Here is a 23,411-nt window from a genome sequence, read left to right as displayed (position 1 = left end):
TAATCCACAGCCAGTAGGCACCCAACACAGTATCCAGTTAGGGGCTAGGGGTTACCAAAAGAATAAAATAAAACAATCCCTGCCCTGGAGGCCCTTACCAACTACTGGAGGTAGGCAAACACCGATAGAGAAGCCTCAATATATTTATTGGAAGTGAATGCAAGCTTGGACAGCTAATTGGGGGAAGAGAAGAAGGGTTCCTATAAAACTCTGATGGCGAACCTATGGAGAACATGCTGAAGATGGCATGTAGAGACCTCTTTGTGGGCCCACACTGCCTGCCATAGTTACCAGAAAGGCAGGACTCCACAGAGCTGCTCCCTTCCCTCTCTCCACCATGCCTCCTAGTCCCTCTGCCCAGCAGCCCAATTAGTGCTTACTCCCTCTCCTGAGTGGAGCACCCAGACCAATCACCTCCCTTTCTCCCACCCTATTTGGGGTAAGGTGGAGAGCTGGGATGAGTGGCAGGGTGGGATTGGCATGGCATGCAGTCTCTAAAATGTTTACCATCACTGCTATAGGAAGTCAACTATGAGAGTCTTGAAAAAAGTCAAAAAGAGTAGACATTCCAGGCATGTGCCAAAGCATGGGGGCTGGAAGGAAAATGGCAAGTTCAGAGAACAGCAAGGGAGCTAGTATGACTGGATCTAGGAGTATGGGGTGGGGAATGTACAGTAATCCTAGAAAGATGGGTAGAAGCTAGCTTATGAAGGGCTTTGAAAGTCAAGCTCAAAAGTTTGTATATTATCCCAGGGACACTAGGGAGCTTTTGCAGGTTCTTGAGCAGGCCAGGGACACCAATCAATTAACATTAATCATTAATTAATCATTAATTAATTAATTAATCAATTGTGTCTTTGTGCCAGGCTCTGTTCTAGTTGGGGGGTAGGATGACAAGACAAACAACATGAAATAGTCCCTGGAGCTAATTTGGTGGAGTTGTAACATTATTTTGGCAGCACTGTGGAGGATGGATTAGAGCAGGGAAACATTGAGGAGGAATGGAAGATTAGTGGAGGCAGAATGGAGAGGACAACGATGCTGGTACCACCAGCCCCCTTGAAAATTCAGTCTCTTAGAGATAGGATGTCAATCCTGGCCTCTAATCCCAGGAATGACTGTGCACTGACCTGCCAAGATCACCTTTGATATTCTTCTGATAAGTCAAAGGCAGATAAACATATGGGGGGATGGGGGTGGGGAGACCAGAAATATCTGTTAGAGCAGTTCTCCAGTCACCTTTCCTCTCCTCTCTTCTTTCCTTAGACACCAAGGCACCTGGACCCAGGTAAGCAGAACCAGGGTGGGACTGTTTGCAAAGCCCTGCCAAGGATGAGGGCACTGATTGGTTTAGGGGTGGGACTGGGGCTGGGCAAGCTCTAGGTCCACAAGGCCTCCAGAGAGAAAAACCCACTACTCTATCCATCTGCTTTCAGCCACATCTTCCCCAGGCACCAGGCTATGTGTCCCCTTTGGACTGCGCTGGCTCTGGGCTGGTTGCCCCTAAGCTTGGGTAAGTGAGTACCCTCTCTCCCTTCTTAGTCCTCAAAAGTCAGAGTGCCAGACTGGGGAGTCCTAGAGCCAACAAGGGTTCTGAGTATGTGTGGGAGGAATATCCACAGGAAGTTGAGGGCTTGCTTTACTGCAGATGAGAAGGCTGAGGACCAGGAGGGCAAGTCTCATAGTTGAACCACCTTTTCCACTGTCTTATGGAATGCCAGAGATAGAGGCTGGGGAGTGGAAAGGGGTGCTTAGAGCAAAACATGGAATATGGAACCTGAACAGAGACCCTGTCCCATAGAGTCCAAGGTGGAAGGGCACCAAATTCAGGGTCAGAAAAGACTCAAGTTCAGATGTTGCCTCTAGTATTCCCTGGCTGCGTGATCCTGAATAAGTCTCTTTGCTGCTCTGAGCCTCAGTCTCTCCAGCTATAAAATGAGAGGGTTGAACCCTGGCCTCCCAGGGTTCACTGGAATCCAAGCTTCCCTGATCCTCTCCCCCATTTGCCACCCCCAGCAGTAGACCTGGAGCCTCAAATGGCCAGTATCACATTTGCCACAAATAACCCTACCTTGACCACCATCACTCTGGAGAAGCCCTTCTGTATGTTCAATGCCTCTAACCTTGGGAATGTCTCCTATGAGGTCAACCTGTACGTGATGGAGAATTCAGGTGAGTTCAGTTCTTTTGTCCTGGGGGCTAGGGTCACGAGGGACCTTGAAGACCAGAAGAGCAGGGGCCTTGCCCAAGTTTACAGAGGTGATGGCTGAGTCAGACCCAGAATCCAAGTCTCTTGAGTGAGTCTTGATTTTAATTTTTCTACTCTACTCATCCCCAGTTTGGCCCAGTATCTGCCCAGGAAAAAAAGAAAGCAGGGGGATGGCCTCGGGTTCCTCTCAGAAGAAAGGGAAGGAGAGTAGGATAATCCAGGTTCTGGACCTCCAAGATTCCAGGAAGCTGGACTCAGGGCCTAAGGATAAGACATTCAGGTGGCCAAGGCATCTTTTCTGGGTAGCAAGACCTGGGCATCTAGGCTGACCAGAGGTCACTACCTCCTAGGGCATCCCCATGCTCCCTTTGCCCAGATCCTGCTGTTAAGGTTAAGTCCTATTCTAAACATTGTCTTTTTGCAATTTCTTTCCATAGTGGAGGCAGGGTTAGGATGGGTGTCTTCAAGTATTTTAGGTGTCCTAGTCAAGGAGGATTAACCTTTTTCTGCCAAACCTCAGACAATAGAACTAGGTGAAGAGGGGGAAGATTTGGGGAGGCAGAAAGACTCCCTAACAATCACCTGAAAATGGCCTGGATATCCTCAGGAGATAGGTCTTTATCCCTGTAAGTAACTAAGAAGAAACTGGCCAACCACTTGGAAATGCTGAATAGATTTCGGTTAGACAAGGAGAAGCCTTCAGACACGATTATCCTTAGCAGTATTTGTGGTGGCGTTTGTGCTTTTCTGAATCCTTGTTTTTAGCAGCAGTAGCAGTACAAGTCTTAATCAGTCCAAGGCTCTGGGTCCTTGTTAGTCCTCCTTGGCAGCCACCCCTCACCCCCATATCAGGTTGCTCCTATTAGATTCATTCCTTTATTGGGATCATCCCTTGCTGTAGCCTATAGGTAAAGATGACCTGATGAAGGCATGCTTGCCTTGCATGTGAGCCAGTGTGAGGGATGCTGGATTTGTAATCTGAAGAGACTGGGAGCCAGGTCTTACCTCTGACACTTACTTGCTTTTGGGACCCTGGGCAGTTTCAAGACCAGAGCATCAGAGATTTAGGGCTGGAAGGAACCTCAGAGATTTTTGGAGTCCAAGCCCATTAGTTCACAGTGGAGGAAATGGAGGCCCAGACCTCATCAGATGTCATCCCCAGGAAACTTCAGAGGCTGGAGTCAGTCAGATTTCTCTGAATTGCTAGGGTAGAGAAAGTCCACATCTGCCTTACAGGGCCACTGTGATCAGATAAGGAGCATATATGAAATGCTGCATAGATGCCAGCAATCTGCAACCTTCTCTATGCTGGGGGAAGTCTCAGAATGTCTTGCTCTTTCCACTCTGGTAGAGAGGGAGGACCCAGGTGAAGTAATGGACTAGCTGCTGTCCACAATGAAGGTCCTGATCTCGACACTAATAATGAACCTCCCACGGGGGAACTGCTTTTCAGGAAGTGTTAGATATGCGGTCATCAAGAACAATCGCAGCTTCCCAATCAACAGCACATTCCAGGAGACTGCAGGGGGCCAGAGGGCACCATACAAGGCTGCTTCCTTCATCCTGCCCCAGTGTGGTGACCTGCCCAACCTGGATGAGGCTGGGGATGTGAGCAAAGTAGCTGAGATTCTGAGTGCCTACCTGGTCAGGGTTGGAGACAATGGCTACTGCTCACTGAATCCTAACTTCAAGGGCACCTGCAACCCACCTCTGACAAGGGCCACAGAATACAGGTTGGTGAGTTTTGATTTCCCCTGGAATCCCTAAGTCAGAATCCTGGGATACTAAAGCTTCAATGCCCTCTCAAGTCCCTCAATCTTCTAGTCCCCCTCCTAAATTCTGTTGACCCCATAATTCTCCTTCATGACATCTGCTCTTTCTCCTTTCAGGTTCAAATATGTCTTGATCAATCCATCAAGTGGTTTTGTAGAGGATCAAACCCTCTGGTCTCAGCCAATCCGGACCAACCAGAGTAAGTGCAGGGGTGATCTGAGCTTGGGGTAATTGAGGTGATGGGGCCTCATTCCATTGCTCTTTCTTTAAGCTCTAGATACCCCATCCTGTGCAGTTCGAGTTTCATTATGTCCATTTGTCAAAGGATTAAACGGAATCTGTGAAAGTTTAAGGATGTGCTTTGGGTGACAAGGTCTTAGGGAGTGAGTGCCCTAGCAATAGGGAGTGGATGGGAAGTGGGGGAGTAGGCCCCTGAGATAGAACATTTCTCTCCCTCTGCTTTGGTTAGGGAGTCAGTGTTCTGAGTGACCCTGGGCAAATGAACCTCTTGGGGCCTGTACAAGATGAACCTGAGAATCTCTTCTGGCTTTCACACTGGAAACATCAAATCTTTAATTTGAAGAGGCTGGCACTGCCTGAAGGTTCCCCTGCCAGAAGCCAACGGGTGTTAGGTGGCTTCCCCCCTTTTAACTGAAATTAGATTTCCCTGAGTTAGGGGGAGGAAAACCCAAACTGAAGTTTATGAAAGCATGTTGCTGTCTCCCTATTTTTTTATTCAGGAAAAAGAACTGTGGCTTGAGAATGGGTGACTGTGGGCAAGTCCACTTCTCTTGATTGGTTTCTCCATCTGTTCTAACAGGGATGTGTTGGGGATGAGATAGATAAGAGGTAGATGAGAAGGGGGCACAGAACATCAGTAGAGACAGTCTGTCAGAGCTGGGTCCAAGCTTTCATTTTTTCTGAGGCATAGGGAGAGGAAGAAGTATCAGAGGCTGGACCAGGATTCTTAGATCTTTGCTATTCAGTAGCCTGGCTACTGTTCAGAGACACTTCCTTCACTCCTCCCTGCTCTCCTCATGAAGAAAAATGTTTAATGAGCTCCCTGGTTTCCCTTTTTCCAGTTTCCCCCTACTTGGAGATTGACACATGGCCTGGCAGGAGGAGTGGAGCCATGATAGTCATCACTTCCATCCTGAGCACCCTAGTATTCTTCCTGCTGGTAGGGTTTGCAGCTGCTGTCATCTTCAGCTTTGTGTAAGTAGCTTCCTTAGTGAAAGAAGAAAAGTTCAGGGCTGGGCCCAGGGAGAATGTCACACATGGTAGTGGGCCTACAGTGTAGTAATTTCCTGTTTTAATTCTTGCTAACCAGGTGAGCAAGGTTTGGTTGGTTCTATGTCACTGAAGATCAGTAAACCCTCTCTTAATCTAGTACCCTGGGACAAAATCCTTGTTACCTCACCCTAGTTATGGCTACCATTTACTTATGGATTTCTATTTCTGTCCTGTGGATCTCTTTGGCTTAGGAGTATGGGGAGCTCAGACTTAGAGACACAACATGAATCTCAAATCAGCCAGGAGGTGGTTCCAAAAGCCCAGGGATCCTCGGAGCCTTCCTATTCCTCTGTGAACCGGAGGCAGTCTCTGGACCGAGCTGAGGTCTATTCCAGCAAGCTCCAGGACTGAGACACTGAACTTATTCTGATAAAGTGTGTGCGTGAGTATATGTGAATGAGTAGGTATATGTATGTGTGTGAATGCATGTAAATGTGTGTCTATGAGAGAAAGCACATATGATTGGATCTTTTCTTTCCCATTTCCTCCAGGCCTGGGGGTGAAAGTGGTGGCACTCAATAAATGCTGACCCATTGACTTGACCCAAGTTTAAATATTCTCTTGGTTTTAATCTCATCTGCTGGTCCCAGGTCTTGAAGAGTACAGAGTAGATTCTGAATAAATTGATCCATTGGGGATTTCTGGTTAATTAAGGCTTCACTCACCAGGCATTAATTCATAAGTGTGTGAGTTAATGTGTCCCTCATCACTAGAGGTATTCAAGTAAAGCCTTTCCACATCACCTGCTGCCTCCTGGGCACCATCTGGTCACTCTAAATACTGGACAGAATTGTCTAGTTGCAGACCTTGATTTCTCTAAATACTGTCGGTTCTTTCAGAGGTAAAATGTTTTGTGCCTCTTCTCCAAAACTGCCTCTAAGGTCAGTTTGCAGAACTTGCCCAAGGTTGTCCTGAGGGTTGGTGCAAGAGCCTGAACACGAAGCCCAGGTCTTTCATAGGCCATGCAGGATGCAAAGTTGGGGAACCTCAGTTTGAAGCCTGCTCAGTCTGCTTACTGATCTTAGACACATCCCTTCCCTTTTTCTGGTAAGAACAAAGGGATAAAACATTCCCTGCATGAAGGTGAGAAAAGTCATCTTCTTCCCTTCTCTGCAGAGGTGGGAGCCTCTAGGAGTAGACCACTGCCAATACTGGATGACATGCTTCCCCCTCAGCCCCTTCTCTTTCTTTTTCATTACAAGGATGATTCTTAAGGGGAAGGATCAATTTGGAAATGAAGATCATGTGAAAACAAGCCAGTTTAGAAATGTTACAAGTTTGCCAGCCCAGGCTCTTCAGGGGCTCCCCCTTCCACTGAGGGCCTGGTCCCTAAGGCCCCTCCCAGCTTTCAGGCAACAGGCCCCCTTCCTTACTGGGAAGATGCAGGTGGTTAGGTCTCCCTCCCTATTGACTTACTCCCACCTTCCTGAGAGGAGCTGCATGGAGGCTGGCTCCTGCCAATAAGAGACAGGTAAGCTGGGAAGCCAGTAAAGATGTCAAGAAAATGAAGGAGAGCCCAGACTTTGACCTTGGGTCCCTGTACTTCCTTTTACTATCTACGGGACTGCTGTTCACTTCTCAAACTGGCCTGATGAACACCCCAATGGCTGATGTGACCCAGGATTCAGCAAACGTTCATCTTTCACAGGAGATAAACAATAAAGGCCCCTGGATGCTTCCCTCATTAAGGGACAGCTGGCAAAACTGAAGCCTTCAGCAATTTTCCCCTGGGGTGCTACAGTGGAGGTTTAATGAGCAGAAGAGAATGTGAAAAAAGGGAGTCTACCCTCATTTTATTGGTTTCCAGAATCCCCTGCATCTGAACCCTGTCTGCACAGTGTGTCTGGGACTGTGTGGTGGGAGGATACAGAGCAGAAGGTTCCCTAATGGAGAAGGCAGTTGTTAAAGTGCCTAGTCCCCTAGACCTACCTAATAAGGCCAAAGAAATTGGGGGAGGGCAGTTGAGGGGATCAGGAAAGGCTTCATGGAGAAGGTGGTATCTGACCAGAGTTGGGAAAGAAAACAGGGGTACCCAGAGATAGAGGGGAGGAGGCAGGCATGTCCCTCCAACCGCCAATAAGGGCAAAGATGCAGAGACTGGAGATGGAGCACTGTGTGTGCAGAACAAGGAGGGGAACAAGAGGCAGGGTTGAATAAGGTATAAGCCTAGAAAGGAAGGAGGGGGTTTCGAATGCCAAATAGATGTTTCTATACTTGAACCCTGGGGCCATAGGGAACCCTGGAGTTTATGAGGTGGTAGGAGGAGAGGGACGGCCAAACATGACCCACCCTTAGGAAGATCATGTTGGTGGCAGAAAGGCGGATGCACTGGAATGAGGAGAACCCATTTGGGCTGTGCCACAATTCAGTTTGGGGCATGTTAAGTGGATATGTCTATACCTCTACCTTGACTAGTATAAACCTTAAAATTTCTTAGACTTATAAATGTTGGAAATTTCACCATTGGGAAATTTCATACTTGAAAAATTTCCTATTGATTGGAATGTGAACCCCATTGGCATGGGAGGGTCATTCTCCTCCCTTCTTAAGATTACTTTAGGACAGAAACTTTTTGCTGAACAATGGAAAGGGCTTTGACCTATGCTTAAGCATAGAACAGGAATTTCTTTGAGTCATGATTGATTTTAGAATTGATACAATGGAGATACTTGGAATGACAGAACCAAGTCTTGGAAACTGCAATCTCCACCGTACTCAGTCCTAACAGGATTTAGGAAGGGCTGCAGCATAGATCAAAATTTAATTATTCCAATCTCTACCCTACTCAGGGTAACAGGATTTAGGAAGGGCTGTAGCAAAAGATCAAGATTTAATTATTTGAGAATATGACCTCCAACAGACATGTGCAAAGCCACAGACCTCTGGGCAGTCCTGGGTTAAGCTAGAGCCACCATTGGCACAGGGAAAATGATGGACAGTGATTGGTAGATGTGAGAACTGAGGGGAGGGAACTTGGATGGTTTCCTTAAAGATAGGGGGTGGGTGGGAGAGTTTTTGGCTCTGAGTGGTTGGAGAGGTGCTCTGAGAAGCTTGCTCTGAAGGAAGCTGGAGGTGGAGGCCCCGGAGACTGTTTCTCCATTTTGGTCACGTGAGTAATAGGGACTGATCTCCTTTCTTTGCCCCAGCTATCTAAGGGCTTGGGCCTTTTGGACCAGCCTAAACAGAGGGGGTATTTAAGCCCTATTCCCTTCTCTCCCCTTTCTCTCTCTCTCTCTCTCTCTCTAATTCCTTTCTTCCTCCTGTTTGTAATTAAACTCTATAAAAGGTTGACAGCTGACGAGTTTTCATTTAGGAATTACATAGCTGAATTCCTTGGCAACCTTAAATTAATATATATCAGTCTTTTAAAGTGATTTCCTTGTCACACTAGGCAGTAGAAGATTTAAGACTGAAGGTCCCAAGAAAGGTTAGGGCAGGACAATAGACCCGAGTTTCATCTAATTTTAGAGATCAATGAATCCCCAGGAGCTGAGAAGACCCCAAAAGTGAAATCATGGAGGAGAGAAGAGGACCCATCACTTAGGAATGGGAGCTCCCAGCTCCCTGCCCTTGAGGAGTTCAAGTTCATCAGGCCCAGATGAACTTGGGGGTCACTAGGGATCAGGGCTGAATCAATCACAGTGGGAAAGAACAGACTTCTGGCCTGGAGGCAAAATTCTCTTAGTTTCAAAAGCCAGAAAAGAATGGATTCTGTGAAGGGTTGACATAGAAGTAAACTAAAGTCCCTTTCAGTTCAGGATGAAGGACAGGGAGTGACAGACTTTAAACCCCAAGACCTACATTCTTTCCAAGCCTCCACACTGTTTTGAGTATCTTGGGGTATCTTGGATCTAGCAGCATCAAGTGTGGAGCCCATGCTGTCCAAAGATCATGGGGTACCCTGTCCCTCAGCAATGACTGAGGAATATGGGATGCTTTTGGTATTTGTGTGAGAGATGCCCCAGAATCCAGGAGCTCCTGAGGCGTGCTTTGGAGCTGGTCTTCAGTAGGAGATTTGGAGAGCCAAGGGAAAGTTGGATGGTATTTCAGACCCTGGGCTTGGTACATGACAACTAGCCTTCCAGGTCTTGGGGCAGTGGCTTCAGGTGAAGAAAGGGAAAAGACTCAAACCCAGTGATGGAACCTTTTGGAAAATTTTAGGGAGCCCTGTCATGCCCCACCCTACCCTGAGACTGTGTGCCTGTGCCCCAGCCCCCATTGTGTGCAGTGCCCCACCCACTCCTGTGTTGGGGCCAGGGCGGGGCTTCAGGCTGGCTTGGCCCCTGAAACAGGGAGGCTCCAGCACCCCACCCCCTACATTCAAGCTGGCCAAGACAGGGGCCTGCAGGTGCCCAGAGAGGTCTCTGCGTGCCATCTTTGGCACTAGTGCCATAAGTTCATCATGGCTCTAACCACTAGAGATGGCAGAACAGCAGCAATTCCACTAACCACCAGAAGATGGAAGCCACAAGCAGAGGTGTAGCCCTGATGTAGCTTGGGGGAAAGGGCCATTTGGGGGTTCTTTGTTGTAAAGAATTCAGCAGCCTGGGAGGGGAAGGTGGGAAGGTTTCTTGGTGCCTGTATTCCCTTCCCCCTCCCTGCTGCTGCTAGGTGTCCTTGCTCTTTCTCACCTACAGGGTGGAGTCAGGATGATGGGCTCAATCTTAAACCTCTCCCAAATGGCTGGGGCCCTGAATTCCCTATTTACTGAAGAGTCTTCTGATCTTCTCCCCTCTGTCCAGGGCTTGCCTGGGTTCTGGGAGATATCAGGGGTGCTACAGCCCAGGGGTCCCCTTCTGCCCTCCTACCTGGACAGCAGTGTTCTCTCTCCCCTGCCTCCTCACTTTTTCTGAAGGAAAAGGCCAGTGACTGGGCTGAAACAGGGGCTGATTCCCACCAGGTCTTCAGGGATAGTCCTAAGGGAGAGACTGACCTAAAGTTTCCTTAAAGGAGAATAGCCCATCCTGGGGTTCCAGGTCAGGGAAAAAAGGTTCACACACAGGAGGATGGGGGTGTTGTTGGCTTAAGGCTGACACTCCCGTGGTACACGAGAAGGGCTTGCCCAAGTGAGTAGGGAAGCTAGAGCAAATCCAGGTGGGCACCAATGCCCAGAGTGCTTGGTAAGGCACTAGCAGTCCTGGTCTTAGGGACAATTCCTTCCCATCCCATGCTTTCCAGTTTCCTGGGCCCCTAAAGGACCCAGCTCCTGTGCCCTGACTGGCCAAACTGGGATAAGATGGTTGGTTTTGTTGGGCCAGAGAGGAGCTGACTTTGCCATCAGAGCTTTGGCTCTGATCCAGACATAAATTTCTATTAGGATGACTTCTGAAAAGACAAGGGAGGTAGTATAATAATGCCTACCACCCCCCTTTAAGTGGAAGCACATCCAAGATCGGGCAGGGGCAGAGGGGCATTGGGCTAGGATGGAGGGGCTTGTCCCCACTAAAGAAGCTCTCCCACAAAAGACTTAAGGGGGGAGGGCATCCACAGCCCTTTTCGAGGGAATGCCTGTGCAGACTGGCATCTTCTCACATGCCACCCTTGAGCCCGTAGCCCTCTATCTCTCGCCTCCCGGCCTTTGCCTCGGCCATTTTTCCTGCCAACCCGGGTCACACCCAACTCCTGCCCGGGGTGCTTCCACACCTACCCACCTTCTTCACCACAGCCCATAATGACTCCTTTCCTCCAAAAAAAAATGGAAGGGCGGGGCGATTTCTATTGCGTTTTAAGAGTATCTCCTCTGGACCTGGCGAGGGTGTAGGGTCAGCCCGGGAAGGTTGCATGAGATCGGGGGCAAGAGGGCTCGCGGAACTTTCCAGTGCATGGAGCGATTTTCCTGCAGGAAAGCTGGGAGGACGCACCAGCCTGGGTGCATTGGTCGCGGGCAAGAGTCGTTTCTCATCCCTCCTTCCGGGTCCGAACGGTATTCGGGTGGCGCCTGCGCAGGGAGGGAGGACAACCTGCGCTTGCGTGGAGACCGGAGACTCGAATAAATGAGCGCGCGCCTGGGCCAGCTAACGTTTTCCCGGTCGGGCCGTTGCGAGAGCGCGCGCGCATCTTTGCTCTCTCCGGTCCTCCTCCTCCCCTTCGGCGCGGGCCCGCACCTGCGCGTCATAGAGACCGCGAGCCTGCCCGTCCCACCTAACGGTCTTTTCCGAGAGAGTGAGGGTCGCGCCTGCGCGTGAGTGTCTCTGGACGCGCGCCTTAGCCCCTCACGGGGAAGTGCGCCTGCGCGGGGCCCTTAGCGGCGCACACCACCCCCACCCCGGTTCCGCCCTCACCCCGGTTCCTCCCCCTCCCCCGGCCGGAGGCGGCAGATGTGGGGCCTGGAGCGCCTACCCCAGGAGGTGGAGGACGAGGAGGAGGAGGAGGAGGAGGAGGAGCCGGAGCCACCGCTGCCCCTGGTGCCGAGGGGGCCCCGGTGTGCCCCGCTGCCGCCCCCCTCAACGGTGAGTGAGGGGCCCCGCCCCCTCCCCTGGGCCCCGCCCCCTGGGGGGAGGAAACTGCGCAGTCTTCGTCCCCATTTTACAGGTGAGGAAACTGAGGTAGGAGGAGCGGGGAGGCCTGGGGGGATGCCTGTCCGGGTCTCAGTGTGCTCATCTGTAGGATGGGAGTGAAGGGGGAGGGGGTAGGAAAGCCCTGGGAAGCACCGGTGGGCCTCAGTCTGGGCAACGCTCAGAGGAAGGGTAGACTCGTAGACTCAGCTCCCTCCCCCCCCCCCCCCCCCCCCCGTCTCGGACTGGCGCCCCTAGAGACTGACCGCCACCACTGTTGGGTGCAGAAGCCTGCCTCGATCTCTGGGGTCTCCTGGAGGAAGCTTCAGCCACAGAGTCCGAAGAGAGATACTCACCGCTGTCTCCTGCAGCGGGGGTGGGTGGGGTGGCCGTGGCCCCTCCTCTAGACGCAACCCCTTCCGGTCTGGGCCCCTTTAGGCTGAGGAGGACAGGGAGAATCGGATCGGGGATCACGGATGGAGGGAGAACTCGGGCCCAGGACTCCTTCCTTTCATCCATTTGGTTTTTCCTGTGTGGATGGTGATGGGGCTGTCATCTGCAGACAGGGGGGCCTTTTCTCTAAGGAAGGCCCCTCCCCTGTGGATGGGTCCTCTAACACCATGGCAGAGAGTCAGCAAGCATTTTTTGAGCGTCTGCTGTGTGATAGAAGGCTCTTAAGGATTCCAACATAAGCAGAGAGTAAAGCAGTCCTATGGGGCCAGGGTGGAGATCAGGGGGGGACTTCCTCCCATAGGACTGCCTTACTGGCAGAAACCAGCCAATTAGAAAGCTACAGGAGCTGAGAGGTTCCTGGTAGAGAAGATTCTGGGGGTACAGACTGGAGAAGAGCATTGAACTGCTGAGCCTGATGGGCATTGTCAGAAGATCCCTTAACAGCAGTTCTGTCTACCAAAGCCTCATGTGCCAGTCCAGAGCCTAATCTGATAATGAAGGTGTCCAGATCTTATATTTTCCTGCCTTCCTGGCAACTAGGTGACCAACTCAGTTGTGTGCAGTTTGGTATAGGAACGTGGGCAAGGGTGGAAGTCTCCGTGACACAGGTTGGCAGTTCTTCAGGCCCCCCTGGAGCCTTTACCAAGTGCAGGAGGGCAAGAGTGAGAACCACTTGTTGGCTCTCATTTCTGGGGCTCCAGTTTCCTTACCCTAGACATGTAGGCTAGATGAAGTTGGGGACTATCTGCTTCTTCCAGCCTGCCACCCTGTGTCTGGCCTTTGGTAGGTGGGCTCAGAGCTGGTTGGATTAATCTGAATTCATAGCCCTCAGCTTCTGTCTCCTTGAACCTAAAGATTCAGGGGAGATGGGCATGAACAGACTGTTTGAACAAAGTCAGAGAAAACCAACTGTGGGATGCTGACTGTTCTTAGATTCAGTTCCTTCCAAGAGCTGCTTAAAGGCTACTTAGTCCAGCCTAGAATTGAAGTAGAAATGTCTAGTGAAGACCTCTTTTGGGTACTAGACACCAAGGGAGCTCAGGCTATTGTCAGACAGCTGGAATGATCAGGAAGGTCCCGCTGCTGTCATGGAACCTGAAACTGCCCTGTTACTGGCATCTCTGGGTCTGCCTTTGGCTTTCTGAGGCCAGAACAGCCCTAGAGAGCTGTTCTGCCCCTGGGCCTTCCTTTCAACCCTATTTCCACATGAAGGGTGGCTGGAGCCATAGGCACTGGCCTTGCCCAGCTCTCTGAGCTAGAGCCAGGAGTGGGAAAGCTTTTGTATAGTGGCTCATGTGTAGGCATGAGGTGTCCTGGAGGGTTCTAACTTAAGGGAGACCTTTGGGTTCTTTTTCAGCACCTGGAATCATTTGGAGACCATCAGGGTGAGGAACCTCTGAACTTGGCAGAGTGTCTGATGGATTTTTCCTGTTCACAGGGTTTACAGATGGATTCAGCAGAAAAGACAACTAATAGAAGTGAACACAAATCCAGGTAAGAGATAAGAGACCTTCATGTGGTCGGTCTCCTCAGTAGCCTTCTTACTCTCCACAGGAAGAAGCAGCTGACATATGCATGTAGCATTTCCCTTTAGCCACTGTTGCTTTTGAACAGCTGTGTTCCTTGTCCCCTGGAAAAATGCAAAGTGGAAGGAAAGAATATCCCTGGAGAATCACTATACCCCCAGGTCCTCTCCCTCCCGTGGGCCATCTGGCCTCTTCTTCCCTCTCTGAGGCCCTATCCAGGGTGTCAGAGGAGAGAGAGGGGCAAGGAAGGAAAAGATGGTTGGAGAGAGTGGGAGTGTAAGGAAGTCCCAGAGCAGCCCAGAAGGCTTGCTATCAGGCATTTCAGTCCCAGCAGTTGCTAACAAAACTCATCTTCTTTTTCATTTATTATTTTACCAAATTGTTGAGCTACTTTAGATATATAACTCTTCTGCTAGGCCCATGGGACTGAAGTTGAGGAAGATGGGCCCCTGATCTGCAGGGATCTGACTGTCCAGGAGGGAGAATAAGTACCCCGAGTGGAAGGGATTTCATTCCCAGTGTTTTCATTGCCATTTATTGGCATGGGCTGGCCTCAGGAAGTTAGACTTACCGTACCCCTTCTTTTCCCTCCAGGAAGTTTTTAAAAAGTCTAATAAGGAAGCAACCCCATGACCTCTTGCTGGTCATTGGGACAGGCGTCAGTGCAGCTGTGGCCCCTGGCATTCGGGCCCTTCGCTCCTGGAGGAGCTGCATCGAAGCCGTCCTTGAAGCAGCGGAACAACTAGAGGTCCTGCACCCGGGAGATGTCGCAGAATTTAGAAAGAAAGTGAAGAAAGACCGAGACCTGCTTGTAGTTGCTCATGACCTGATCCGAAAGATGTCACCGGTGAGGCTCAAGTGTGGGCAGGGAGGACCAAGGAGAGTGGCAGCAGGTATAAGGTCCCTTTATCCAGAGCCCAGTGGGTCCCCTCCCCTCCCTTGGTCCTCAGGGACCCGCCCAGGACCCGTGATGCTATTGGTTTAGAGGGAACTCCTAGCTGAAGAATTGCTCCTATTGGTGCAGGTCAGCACCTCCCCTGCCCTTATAGGCTCAGATTGCTCAGGCCTCCAAGGGTAAGACATGAGGCCTGATCTCCATAGGCAACTAGACAAGGCTGCTTCTCATTAGTAAAGAAAACTCTTTAAAAACAAAACCTAAAAGACTGGAGGTGGCATTAGTGCCTGTGTGAGAGAGAAGGAAGCTGGAAGTCTAGCTCTGCTCCTTCCCAGAACTGGGTCAGTCACCCCAAACCTTGCTTAGTCTCCTGTGGGCAGTAAGGAGAGCAAGGCCTGCCATGCCTAGCAGGCTGACCTTACACTCAGGGCTGTGTGCAAGTCCCTAGTGAAATGTTAGCTTGCTGTTCCTAGCCACACGTTTTCCATTGAATGAAGGATTCTGGGATGCTGCCTGGCATGCCAAGAGGAGCAGTCTATTCCATGGAGAGAAGGCGGGACTTGGAATTGGCTCCCAGCTCTGCCCAGGAGGTCAGACTCTGGCTGGATGAGCTGGGCAAATCCCATGGCCTTCTCTGAAGAGTCAGAATCTCTGAAGTTGTGGTACTTTCTGCCTTTGCTTCCATAGCGCACGGGGGATACCAAACCCAACTTCTTCCAGGACTGCCTGATGGAAGTCTTTGACAACTTGGAACAGCACATTCAGAACCCCACAGTGCTGCAGTCCATCCTTACCCTAATGGAACGTGGGACCATGGTTCTTACCACCAACTATGACAACCTTCTGGAGATCTTTGGCCAACAACAGAATAAGCCCATGGAATCTTTAGATCTGAAGGATAAAACCAAGGTAGGAGAGGAACAGCTCCCCTGGGACCTGTGCCCAAGCTGTTGTGGGCAGAGGGGGCTCTGGATTATGGGCAGGGAGGAATTGAGGTAAAGGACCAGCTCCTCTGGGGTTAGAAGCATCTTGGCCCGAGTTGGGCCTATTTCTTTAGTGCTCCACAGTCTGTCCACCTGATACTTTCTTCCCTAATGGCCTATCAACTTAGCATTTGGGGGAGGTGACCAACTGCTTCTCACATAGTCAGACAGGGTTGCCAGCTCTCCCAGAACTCTTCCTTTGGGGAGGAATTGGATGTAAGCTATGGAACAGTTCTACATAGAAGGTAAGCTGAGACACAGGTTGGTCAGGGACTTGCTTTGGGGCCCATGACCAGTCAGAAGATTGAGACTAAATCTGAACCAAGGGCTTACTGACTTTGCCACTCACTCCCCGAACCCTAACATATTACATGAAAAGAGGCTGTTAGGACAATCAGATTAAAGCACTGAATCTTTAATGTTCATCCTACCACAAACTCTTCCTGAGGACCTAGATGGGATATCCAAGAGAGATGACAGAATTTTGCTCAATGGCCTTGGCCTCAGACACCCTAGAGGTCTTTGAGCAAGAGTCAGTCATTGTCCTTTGCCATAAATACACTAAGTGTAGGTATATTTTCATTAGTATTTCACCTTTCTGACTGCCTTGGAAGACTGCCTTGGTCCGATCACCTATGGAGGCATGAGGGAGGTCTTGGAGGGGCTGACTGCCTTTTCCGGGAGATGCTGTGTGGGGTGTGCCTGTTGGGGGCAAGTCTCTAAGGCCTATGATTCTGGAGTGCCCCAACAGCCTTACTGTTGGTAAATAGGAGTCAGGATGAAAGCTGGCGTTTGGGGTATGAATGAAATCACTGGAGTATTTCTATTCTGAGCCAGGGTGAAGATTAAACCTGGCCTTTTTTGTAGGTTCTCCAGTGGGCCAGAGGACACATGAAGTACGGAGTTCTTCACATTCATGGCTTATACACAGATCCTTGTGGGATGGTTTTGGATCCTTCAGGATATAAAGATGTGACTCAGGACCCAGAAGTAATGGTATGCTGTCAGGACCAGCAGGGACCACCTGGTTGGGGGTCCCGAGGGGTAAGAATGCAGACGGACTCAGGAGGGCTGGTGGAAGTCTGGTGGAAGTCAAGTGGCCAGTGGCTAGTTTATTGAAGAGGGTGATGATACTTATAGGAAACTGACTTGCTACTATATTTAGCAACCAATCATACTGAGTTGCTACCCCAAACATATCCATCCACATGGTTATAGGCAATGTTGGAAGTAACGGACAACCAATCACAGAGGTCTTGAGGAGGTCAATGCATCCTGTCAGGGTATTGATCTGTGGGGACAATCTCATACTGTGATTGGAAGATCTTGACATATGCAAATGATGTTTTCTCTCCAAGCCCAAACTTGTCCAAGCATGTCTTGGTTCATGTCCATGCCTGCATGCCTTAGTTCATCCCTAGGTCACTTAGACTTAGTCAGTGTACTGTGGATCCTTACTTAGTGGGCTGTCAGTATGCAAGACCCTTCTGGTCCCTGGTGGGGGTGAGGGGTGTTCCTCCTCCAGTGGCAGCTCCCATCTTTGGCCTGTGATGGTCACCAGCAGCTGTTGGGCTTGTCTGAATTGCATGTGCCATGGAGTCAGAGAAAGTACCTTCTGATATTACATACTCCTTTGTGTGACACTGGGAGAGAAGACCCTTTGCTCATTTTGTAGGCCTCAGTTTGAGGGTTGAGTTAGGGATTCTCTGAGGGAACTGCCACCTGTTGAGCCTTTAGCTTTGTGTTTCCAAGGCATCTTAGGCCGGACCCATCTGGTGTGCTGAGAATTCCCCTTTTCCATAGAAGTGTGTGGCCTTTGCAGCTGGACAGTGGGGACAAGGAGAGTTAAAGCAGTCCTTGAGCAGCATTGTCTGATAAATTGTCTTAAGATCACTCAGCCCAGAGGAAGCTGTAGAAAGGCTGGCTCTTGAGTCAGAGGGGGAGCAGTGCAGCAGCCCTGGCTTTCCAGGCCAAGCGTCCAGGGAAGCTGCTAATGGACAGTGCTGGGTGAATGGGCTGTCTTTGGTGGTTCTCATGGATGCTGGCCATGCCCTTCCTGAGGGCCCATACACAGCAGTGAATTCCTCAGAGCCTGCTCCTAAAGTGTTAAGTCCATCACTGTTTTGGGTCTTTCTCCCTCCCCCATTTTGTCTGCTCAAGGGGTCCTAAGGAGGTCAGCCTTAGAGGCTCATGTGACTTTTTGGTTGGCATTTTGCTTTCTGCACTGGTGCTTTCTGGCCCAGTCTCTATGTTTTTTCTCCTCATAGTTTTTCTCCTCCTATGTTTTTCTCCTCATAGTATCTAACTTGGGCATTTACCCAAGTATATTTTTGTTCCTTTACTGAGTGTGTTTTTTCTAAAATTGAATTTAAGGACCTTCAAGAAATTTAAGATCTAAAAAAGTCTCCCAAACATGATTAGCTGGCTTTTAGCTCTCCAACCCTGTCCCATATACAGGGTTCTGGGAACTCTTCTTCTGGGCTGTGTTCAAGGTCCTGACCATGTCTGAGCCATTCCTACTTGTTTAGATATGGAAAATGAGGCCTTTTCTGGTGTAGTTTTCTTGGCTTTGGGCTACTTACTAGGTCAGGCTAGGTCTCTGATGGCCTCCTGCTTCTTAGGGGGTCTTCCTCCTCCCTCTAAGTGCACCATCAGGGGGATCCTAGAGAAGAACTTGGAGGAATGAGTTTAAGTGAATTGGTCCAGAACCCCAAACAGTGAGAACCCAGAGTTTGCAAGCATTCATAAAGTGCCTATTGTGTGCATGCCAGGCACTGTGCCTCAAGACCTAGGAAGTAGCTTAAGAAACACCCAGAAGCCAGAAGGACCTCGGCTTCCACTGGATGAGGTAGTAAGTACAGAGAGCAGTTAGTACAGAAGGACACAATGGAGTTTCCTTGTTGCAGATCTTGGCAAGTTAGAGGAAGGGGCCACGGGGCTCAGTTAACAGAGGAGAAAGATAGGAATAAAGGGGAAAGGCCCGTTGAGAAGAAGTGGCTATGATCCATTCTTTCAGTAAACATTGATTAAGGGCCTTAAGGTGTGCCAGGCACCTGGATCTACAAAAAGCAGCAGAAGACAACCCCACTCTTAAGTGGGAGACAACATGAAAACAAAGATATGCGGCAAGCTAAGTTCTGGACTGGATAACCAGGAATTGTTAACTGGGATGTGGGGGTGGGGTGGATACCAAAATGAAGAGGAGCCAGGAAGGCTTCCTATAGGGACTCAAAGAGGGCCAGGGAGGTCAGGAGAATATTTTTGGGAAGCCAAGAGGCTAAAGAGCTTGTCTCTGGCAATCAGATCCTAGAAGGCTCTGAATCAGCAGAGGGTATTTATCCCTGGTCCTGGAGGCTCTGCTTGGGAACTTGGGCAGGCACACACTCACGTTGCTGCTGCTTCTTCATAGGAAGTTCTTCAGAACCTGTACCGGACCAAGTCCTTTCTGTTTGTGGGATGTGGTGAAACGCTGAGAGACCAGATCTTCCAGGCCCTCTTCCTTTACTCGGTCCAGGACAAGGTGGACTTGGAGCATTTCATGGTGGTACTCAAGGAGAACGAGGACCATTTCTTCAAGCACCAGGCTGATATGCTTCTGCATGGCATCAAAGTTGTCTCCTATGGGGACTGCTTCGACTACTTCCCAGAATATGTGCAGGACCTTGCGACCCAGATCTGCAAACAACGAAGTCCAGGTGTGTGTGTGTGTGTTGGGGGGGCAGGGGTGGTGGCATTTGTGGGAAAGCTCAGGGGCCCAAGGATGTGGCCCTGAAGATATCCCATGGGGTTCATGAGGTGGTCAAGGTAGGTGAGAACAAGGCAGAAAACACCAGCTTGATAGTAGAAAACTGGAAAGGAAGCAAATAATGGACTGTGGAGAGGAACATGGGAAGCCATGAGTCTTATTTCCTGCCCTCTGACTCCCAGCAAAGGGATATATATGCTCCATTCTTAAACCCTGCTTCCCCTTGTTCTCTTCTCTTAGAACAGTCCTCTTTTGATTCCTTCCTTTTTAGCCCCTTGCTACTCTGGCCTCAGTTATGAACCAAGAGAAGAAAAGGGAAAGAAACCCTTTGTAACAAATCATCACAGTCCAGCAGGGTGAGGAGGGGTGGGGGGGTGAGGAGTTCTTACTTGGTCTCCTAGACCCAGATGCTGTCCTGTCCTCTCCTGTCCCCTTCTGAGGACCTGGCCTTAGCAGCTCCCTTCATTTAAGTGTCCACCCTATGCCCTAGTTAATGATGCTTATTTATTCAATCCAGAGCTTAGCTTGCTGTGTATCTTGTGTGTTTTTTGACCTTTTATAGACTATTCTCCTGGTTCTACTCCTGATCTAAGATCCTTGTCTTTGTTTCAGGTGGTACTCAAATAGTCCCTCAATATTCCTCTGTCATAGCTGGTTGAACCATTCTCCAGTTGGTCCAACAGGCAGTCTAAGGCATCTCGTAACTTCCCCTTCTGGGATAGAAAATTTGCTTGACTTCCCTCCCCAAGATAATTTTCTCTCTTCCCCACTTAATACCTCTACCCCCTTTCCCAGTCCTGGCAATCCCAGCCTGTTTTCCTGACCCATTTGCTGCATTTTCATGCCAAACTCTTTCACTTATAAAACAATCTAATGCCTTCCTATTGCTCAATTAAGAACTTTCTAGGTTTCTCTGGATTCTTGTATCAGAATGTCAAATTCCTGCTTAGCTCTGGTCTTCTCATTTGAAAAGGCCTCTCCCATGCAGTATTAGTACTCAACTTTGCAAGAATGATTACATTTTTCTTGATTGTAGGTTCTCTCTCTCTTTTTTTCCTTTTAGGATATGGTCTTCTCAGAAAGATCGACCTTAGTTTTTAGTCCAAGGTGCCCAGATCCTGTGTCATCTTGGCTGTGGTTGCTTCTTTGGGGGTGTTTTTTTCTCTGAGATTTGGTCCTTACTTTTCCTTTTAGGAATTGATCTGTTTCTCTTGATTTCCCCTTTGCCTTCTAGGTCTCATTGATTTAAGCACTTTAAATTGAATATTTCTTGCAATGTAGTGTCTAGTTGTTGGTTTTTTTTACTAGTTTGTAGGAATTTCAATGATAAAACGCTTTACTTTCCTATCAGCTCCAAGGCAGAAGAACAGGAAGAGCTATGCATCTGGGTTACATTGCTAGATAGAAAGTGTCTGAAGCCAGATTTAAACCCAAGACCTCCTATCTCCAGGCCTGTCTTTATCTTCTGAGAGTATCCCCTTGGTTGCCCTCTGGAAATCAGGTTGGGTCTTGGTTGTTGTTTCTGATGTCAAGCAGAACTTCAGTTTCATTCTCTCAGAGGGACCTGGGTTCCCTTTAGGTTCATCCTCTGGTGGGGGGGGGAGGGGCTCTGTTTCTTGGGTCTCTTAGAAACTGCTTAGTCTCCTCTTTCTCCTCCTATCTCTTATGGATAGTCTTTTTGGCCCATAGGTCTCTCTGTATGCATCCCATCATTGAGTGTCTCTCCTTTGGGGATCTCTGGATTTCTCCCAACTGATGTTCTGAGTTGTGATTGTATGTCCAGACCCATCTCTGCCATGTGCTTTGGCTGAGGCCATTTAACCCAGTGTGACCTGGTTCTTGTGGCCTTCAGGATCTTTGTGATTTGGGTGATTGTCTCTTCAAGGTCTTCTTGACTGTTTTGGAGCCTGTGGGTTTGGGGGCCTGTTGCCAGCCTCTTGTGCCTAGTAGGTGCCAAGTGTTCATTTTCTGCCTTTCTCCCCAAAGGCAGCCAGTCTGGGAGTCTTGTACCCCAGATGTGGAAGACAGCATCAGACTCAAGGATAGGGCACAGGATAGGAGAGAGGTGTAAGGGGAATGATATGAAATGTGTTATCTGAAGATTTTTTGGATGATAAGCTCAGAGAACTCTCAGTTTGGAGCAGATAGCTGCAAGCCAGCTGAGAACCTTGCCAAAAGTTCTGCAGGGGCAGGAGGTGCAGATATGAGGTTCAAAGCCTGGGTCCTTGTTGTCCTTAGGACCACTGTTGAGTCCAGTTCCTCCCCGCCTCCCCCCCCAGTCATTGGAAAATGAGATTGCTCTGGTGGTCTCTTGAGACCTTTAGGGCTTTGCTCCAGCCATGAGCATTTCTGAAGTCATTCTCTTTTAAAAGAACCATCCAAGCTTTACTACTGACCCATCTGTTTGTCTCCTCCCTCCCCCAACTGAGGGCCTTCTTTGGAACTCCAAAGTGGGGCTCTGCTGGGCCATTTCAAATTCCTAGGAAGGTATAAGAGGAAGGACCATTTCTAAAACACCTACTGTGTGCCAGGAGGGCATGACCCAGCTAGTTGAGGCTGGATCAGAACTCCAGTTTCTCTTTGACTGCACTTCTGGGGTGCTCTGGGTTCTGTGGTACTCCTTGGTCCTCTCACTTCTTAGGGAAAGGAAGAAGGGGGTGGACGGTTTGTTTGCCATCTTTAGGGTAGATTTTTGTTTGCTCAATAATAGTAGTAGTAATACCAATGAAGCCCTTGTGTTAGGCCCCCAGCTTCTCTCAGTTGTTTGTATCAGGGGTTCTTTCTTTTTAGTTTTTATCTAATCCCCCTCTCTTCTTCCTCCAGAGGCAATGCTTGTGCTCAGAAACTCTGGTGGGCCAGAGGGGTCCCTATTAGTAGTAATGCTTTCTGGAAAATCAATTGTACCTTTTTATCAGCTCTTGGCCAGTGGAATTGTCCTGTGGCCACTTTTCTGGTTTGGGGGAGCAAGCCTCAGTCAGCTCCATTTGACTCAGTTTGGTTCTTTCCCGACTTGTAAGGGCCGTTTTGTCAGCAAATACTGTTTAAGGTCCTTTTCCCAGCCTGACCTGTGGCAGGGTCCAGAGTGAGAGACCAGATCTCTTAGTTACCTCCGCTTCCTGGGAGAGCTCTTTGCTGGTTGAGAGCCTGCTCAACTGGGAGAACCTTCAGTGGGTGGCCTGTGCTCTTGCTCTCTCTTTCCTCTGTCATTCCCCCCTTCTCCCCCAGTCCTTCCTATCCCTTGAGGTGCTCTTGGCTGGGGCCTGAAGGGACCAGGTGGCCAGAGAGGCTGGGCTGCTGTTGGCTCATGGGATATTTCTTCTCACTTGTAGATGCTGATCGAGTGGACAGTACAACATTATTAGGTAAAGAGCATCCCTCTGGGCCTGGGAGGAATGTTGGAGCTGGGGATGGGAAAACATGGGAATAGGGCCATCTTCCAAAGCCCCTATGATTGATTGTCCTCTGCCTCCCCACAAGGGGCTATGTTTGAGGGGGCTGGGGCCACTGTAAGGTCTTCTAGGATGGCTCCTCCTCCTCACTGGATGGGGTCTGTGTGGGTCTGTGCCCCCCAGGGAATGCCTGCCAGGACTGTGCCAAGAGAAAGCTCGGAGAATACAGCATTGATGTTCCCAAGAGAATCCGCCAGTCAGATCCAGGTGTGTATCCTCTGGAGTAGGGACTTGGTGGGGTGGGGAGGGGGCCTTGGGTCAGTCTCAGCCTATCTCCAGGACTGGCTGAGCCCTATGTTTGCTGTGTCTTTGACAGATGACTCTGGAGGGTCCTGAGATCCCCAGACTCCCAGAGACCTGTGCCTGGAAAACCAACCTCTAAGCAGCCACAGTGCCGGACCCACACTCAAGACACCGACACCGGAGGGCATCACCTACCCCGCCAACCCTAAGAGAGCCCCAAGGAGTGTGGCCGGGGTGGGGCCACCTCTCTGTGCGCTTAACTACTAGCAATCAACATTTTTACCTTTTCAGGTATACTTGGAAAGAACTGAAGGACCACTGTCTCAGGGATAAAGTCCAATGATGGCC

At 49.7% G+C, this 23,411-nt stretch overlaps 2 protein-coding genes and 1 long non-coding RNA gene across 14 annotated transcripts in view; 2 read left to right on the top strand and 1 right to left on the bottom strand.

The window, feature by feature from the left end:
- LOC103106277 (uncharacterized) overlaps window positions 1-12,537 on the bottom strand; it is a 19,404-nt gene extending 6,867 nt beyond the window's left edge. The window contains exon 1 of the long non-coding RNA XR_008911963.1: window positions 12,036-12,537. This is a non-coding gene — a long non-coding RNA (uncharacterized LOC103106277). The remainder of the gene's footprint in view (window positions 1-12,035) is intronic.
- Window positions 1,432-5,626, top strand: UPK3A (uroplakin 3A). The gene is made up of 6 exons (XM_007502600.3): window positions 1,432-1,513; window positions 2,017-2,172; window positions 3,663-3,942; window positions 4,099-4,181; window positions 5,065-5,197; window positions 5,467-5,626. The coding sequence occupies exons 1-6, from the start codon at window positions 1,462-1,464 to the stop codon at window positions 5,624-5,626; spliced, it is 864 nt and encodes a 287-aa protein (XP_007502662.2). The 5' UTR covers window positions 1,432-1,461.
- FAM118A (family with sequence similarity 118 member A) lies at window positions 9,579-23,411 on the top strand. 12 transcript variants are annotated; one of them, XM_007502596.3, is made up of 10 exons: window positions 9,579-9,752; window positions 13,661-13,716; window positions 14,343-14,595; window positions 15,141-15,233; window positions 15,331-15,552; window positions 16,494-16,670; window positions 19,036-19,321; window positions 22,701-22,733; window positions 22,944-23,027; window positions 23,137-23,411. In XM_007502596.3, the coding sequence occupies exons 1-10, from the start codon at window positions 9,678-9,680 to the stop codon at window positions 23,154-23,156; spliced, it is 1,299 nt and encodes a 432-aa protein (XP_007502658.1). In that variant the 5' UTR covers window positions 9,579-9,677; the 3' UTR covers window positions 23,157-23,411. The 12 variants fall into 12 exon arrangements, with proteins under 12 accessions (XP_007502658.1, XP_056653603.1, XP_056653604.1 ...); XM_056797625.1 differs by having other exon boundaries at window positions 13,580-13,716; XM_056797626.1 differs by lacking the exon at window positions 9,579-9,752 and adding an exon at window positions 10,529-11,724 and having other exon boundaries at window positions 16,494-16,622.

Source organism: Monodelphis domestica, chromosome 5 (assembly GCF_027887165.1).
Source record: "Monodelphis domestica isolate mMonDom1 chromosome 5, mMonDom1.pri, whole genome shotgun sequence".
Lineage (NCBI taxonomy): Eukaryota > Metazoa > Chordata > Mammalia > Didelphimorphia > Didelphidae > Monodelphis > Monodelphis domestica.
The sequence above is the reverse complement of the archived record's forward strand: the minus strand, read 5'-3'. Positions and strand labels throughout refer to the sequence as shown.

Bases quoted from the DNA above. Each gene is read 5' to 3' on its own strand.
- FAM118A (XM_007502592.3), top strand. From the start codon at position 11,593: ATGTGGGGCCTGGAGCGCCTACCCCAGGAGGTGGAGGACGAGGAGGAG. The intron at 11,725-13,579 runs GTGAGTGAGGGG...GTTCTTTTTCAG, and splicing joins CGCTGCCGCCCCCCTCAACG to CACCTGGAATCATTTGGAGA. The intron at 13,717-14,342 runs GTAAGAGATAAG...TTTTCCCTCCAG, and splicing joins AGAAGTGAACACAAATCCAG to GAAGTTTTTAAAAAGTCTAA.
- UPK3A (XM_007502600.3), top strand. From the start codon at position 1,462: ATGTGTCCCCTTTGGACTGCGCTGGCTCTGGGCTGGTTGCCCCTAAGC. The intron at 1,514-2,016 runs GTAAGTGAGTAC...TGCCACCCCCAG, and splicing joins CTGGTTGCCCCTAAGCTTGG to CAGTAGACCTGGAGCCTCAA. The intron at 5,198-5,466 runs GTAAGTAGCTTC...TCTTTGGCTTAG, and splicing joins GCTGTCATCTTCAGCTTTGT to GAGTATGGGGAGCTCAGACT.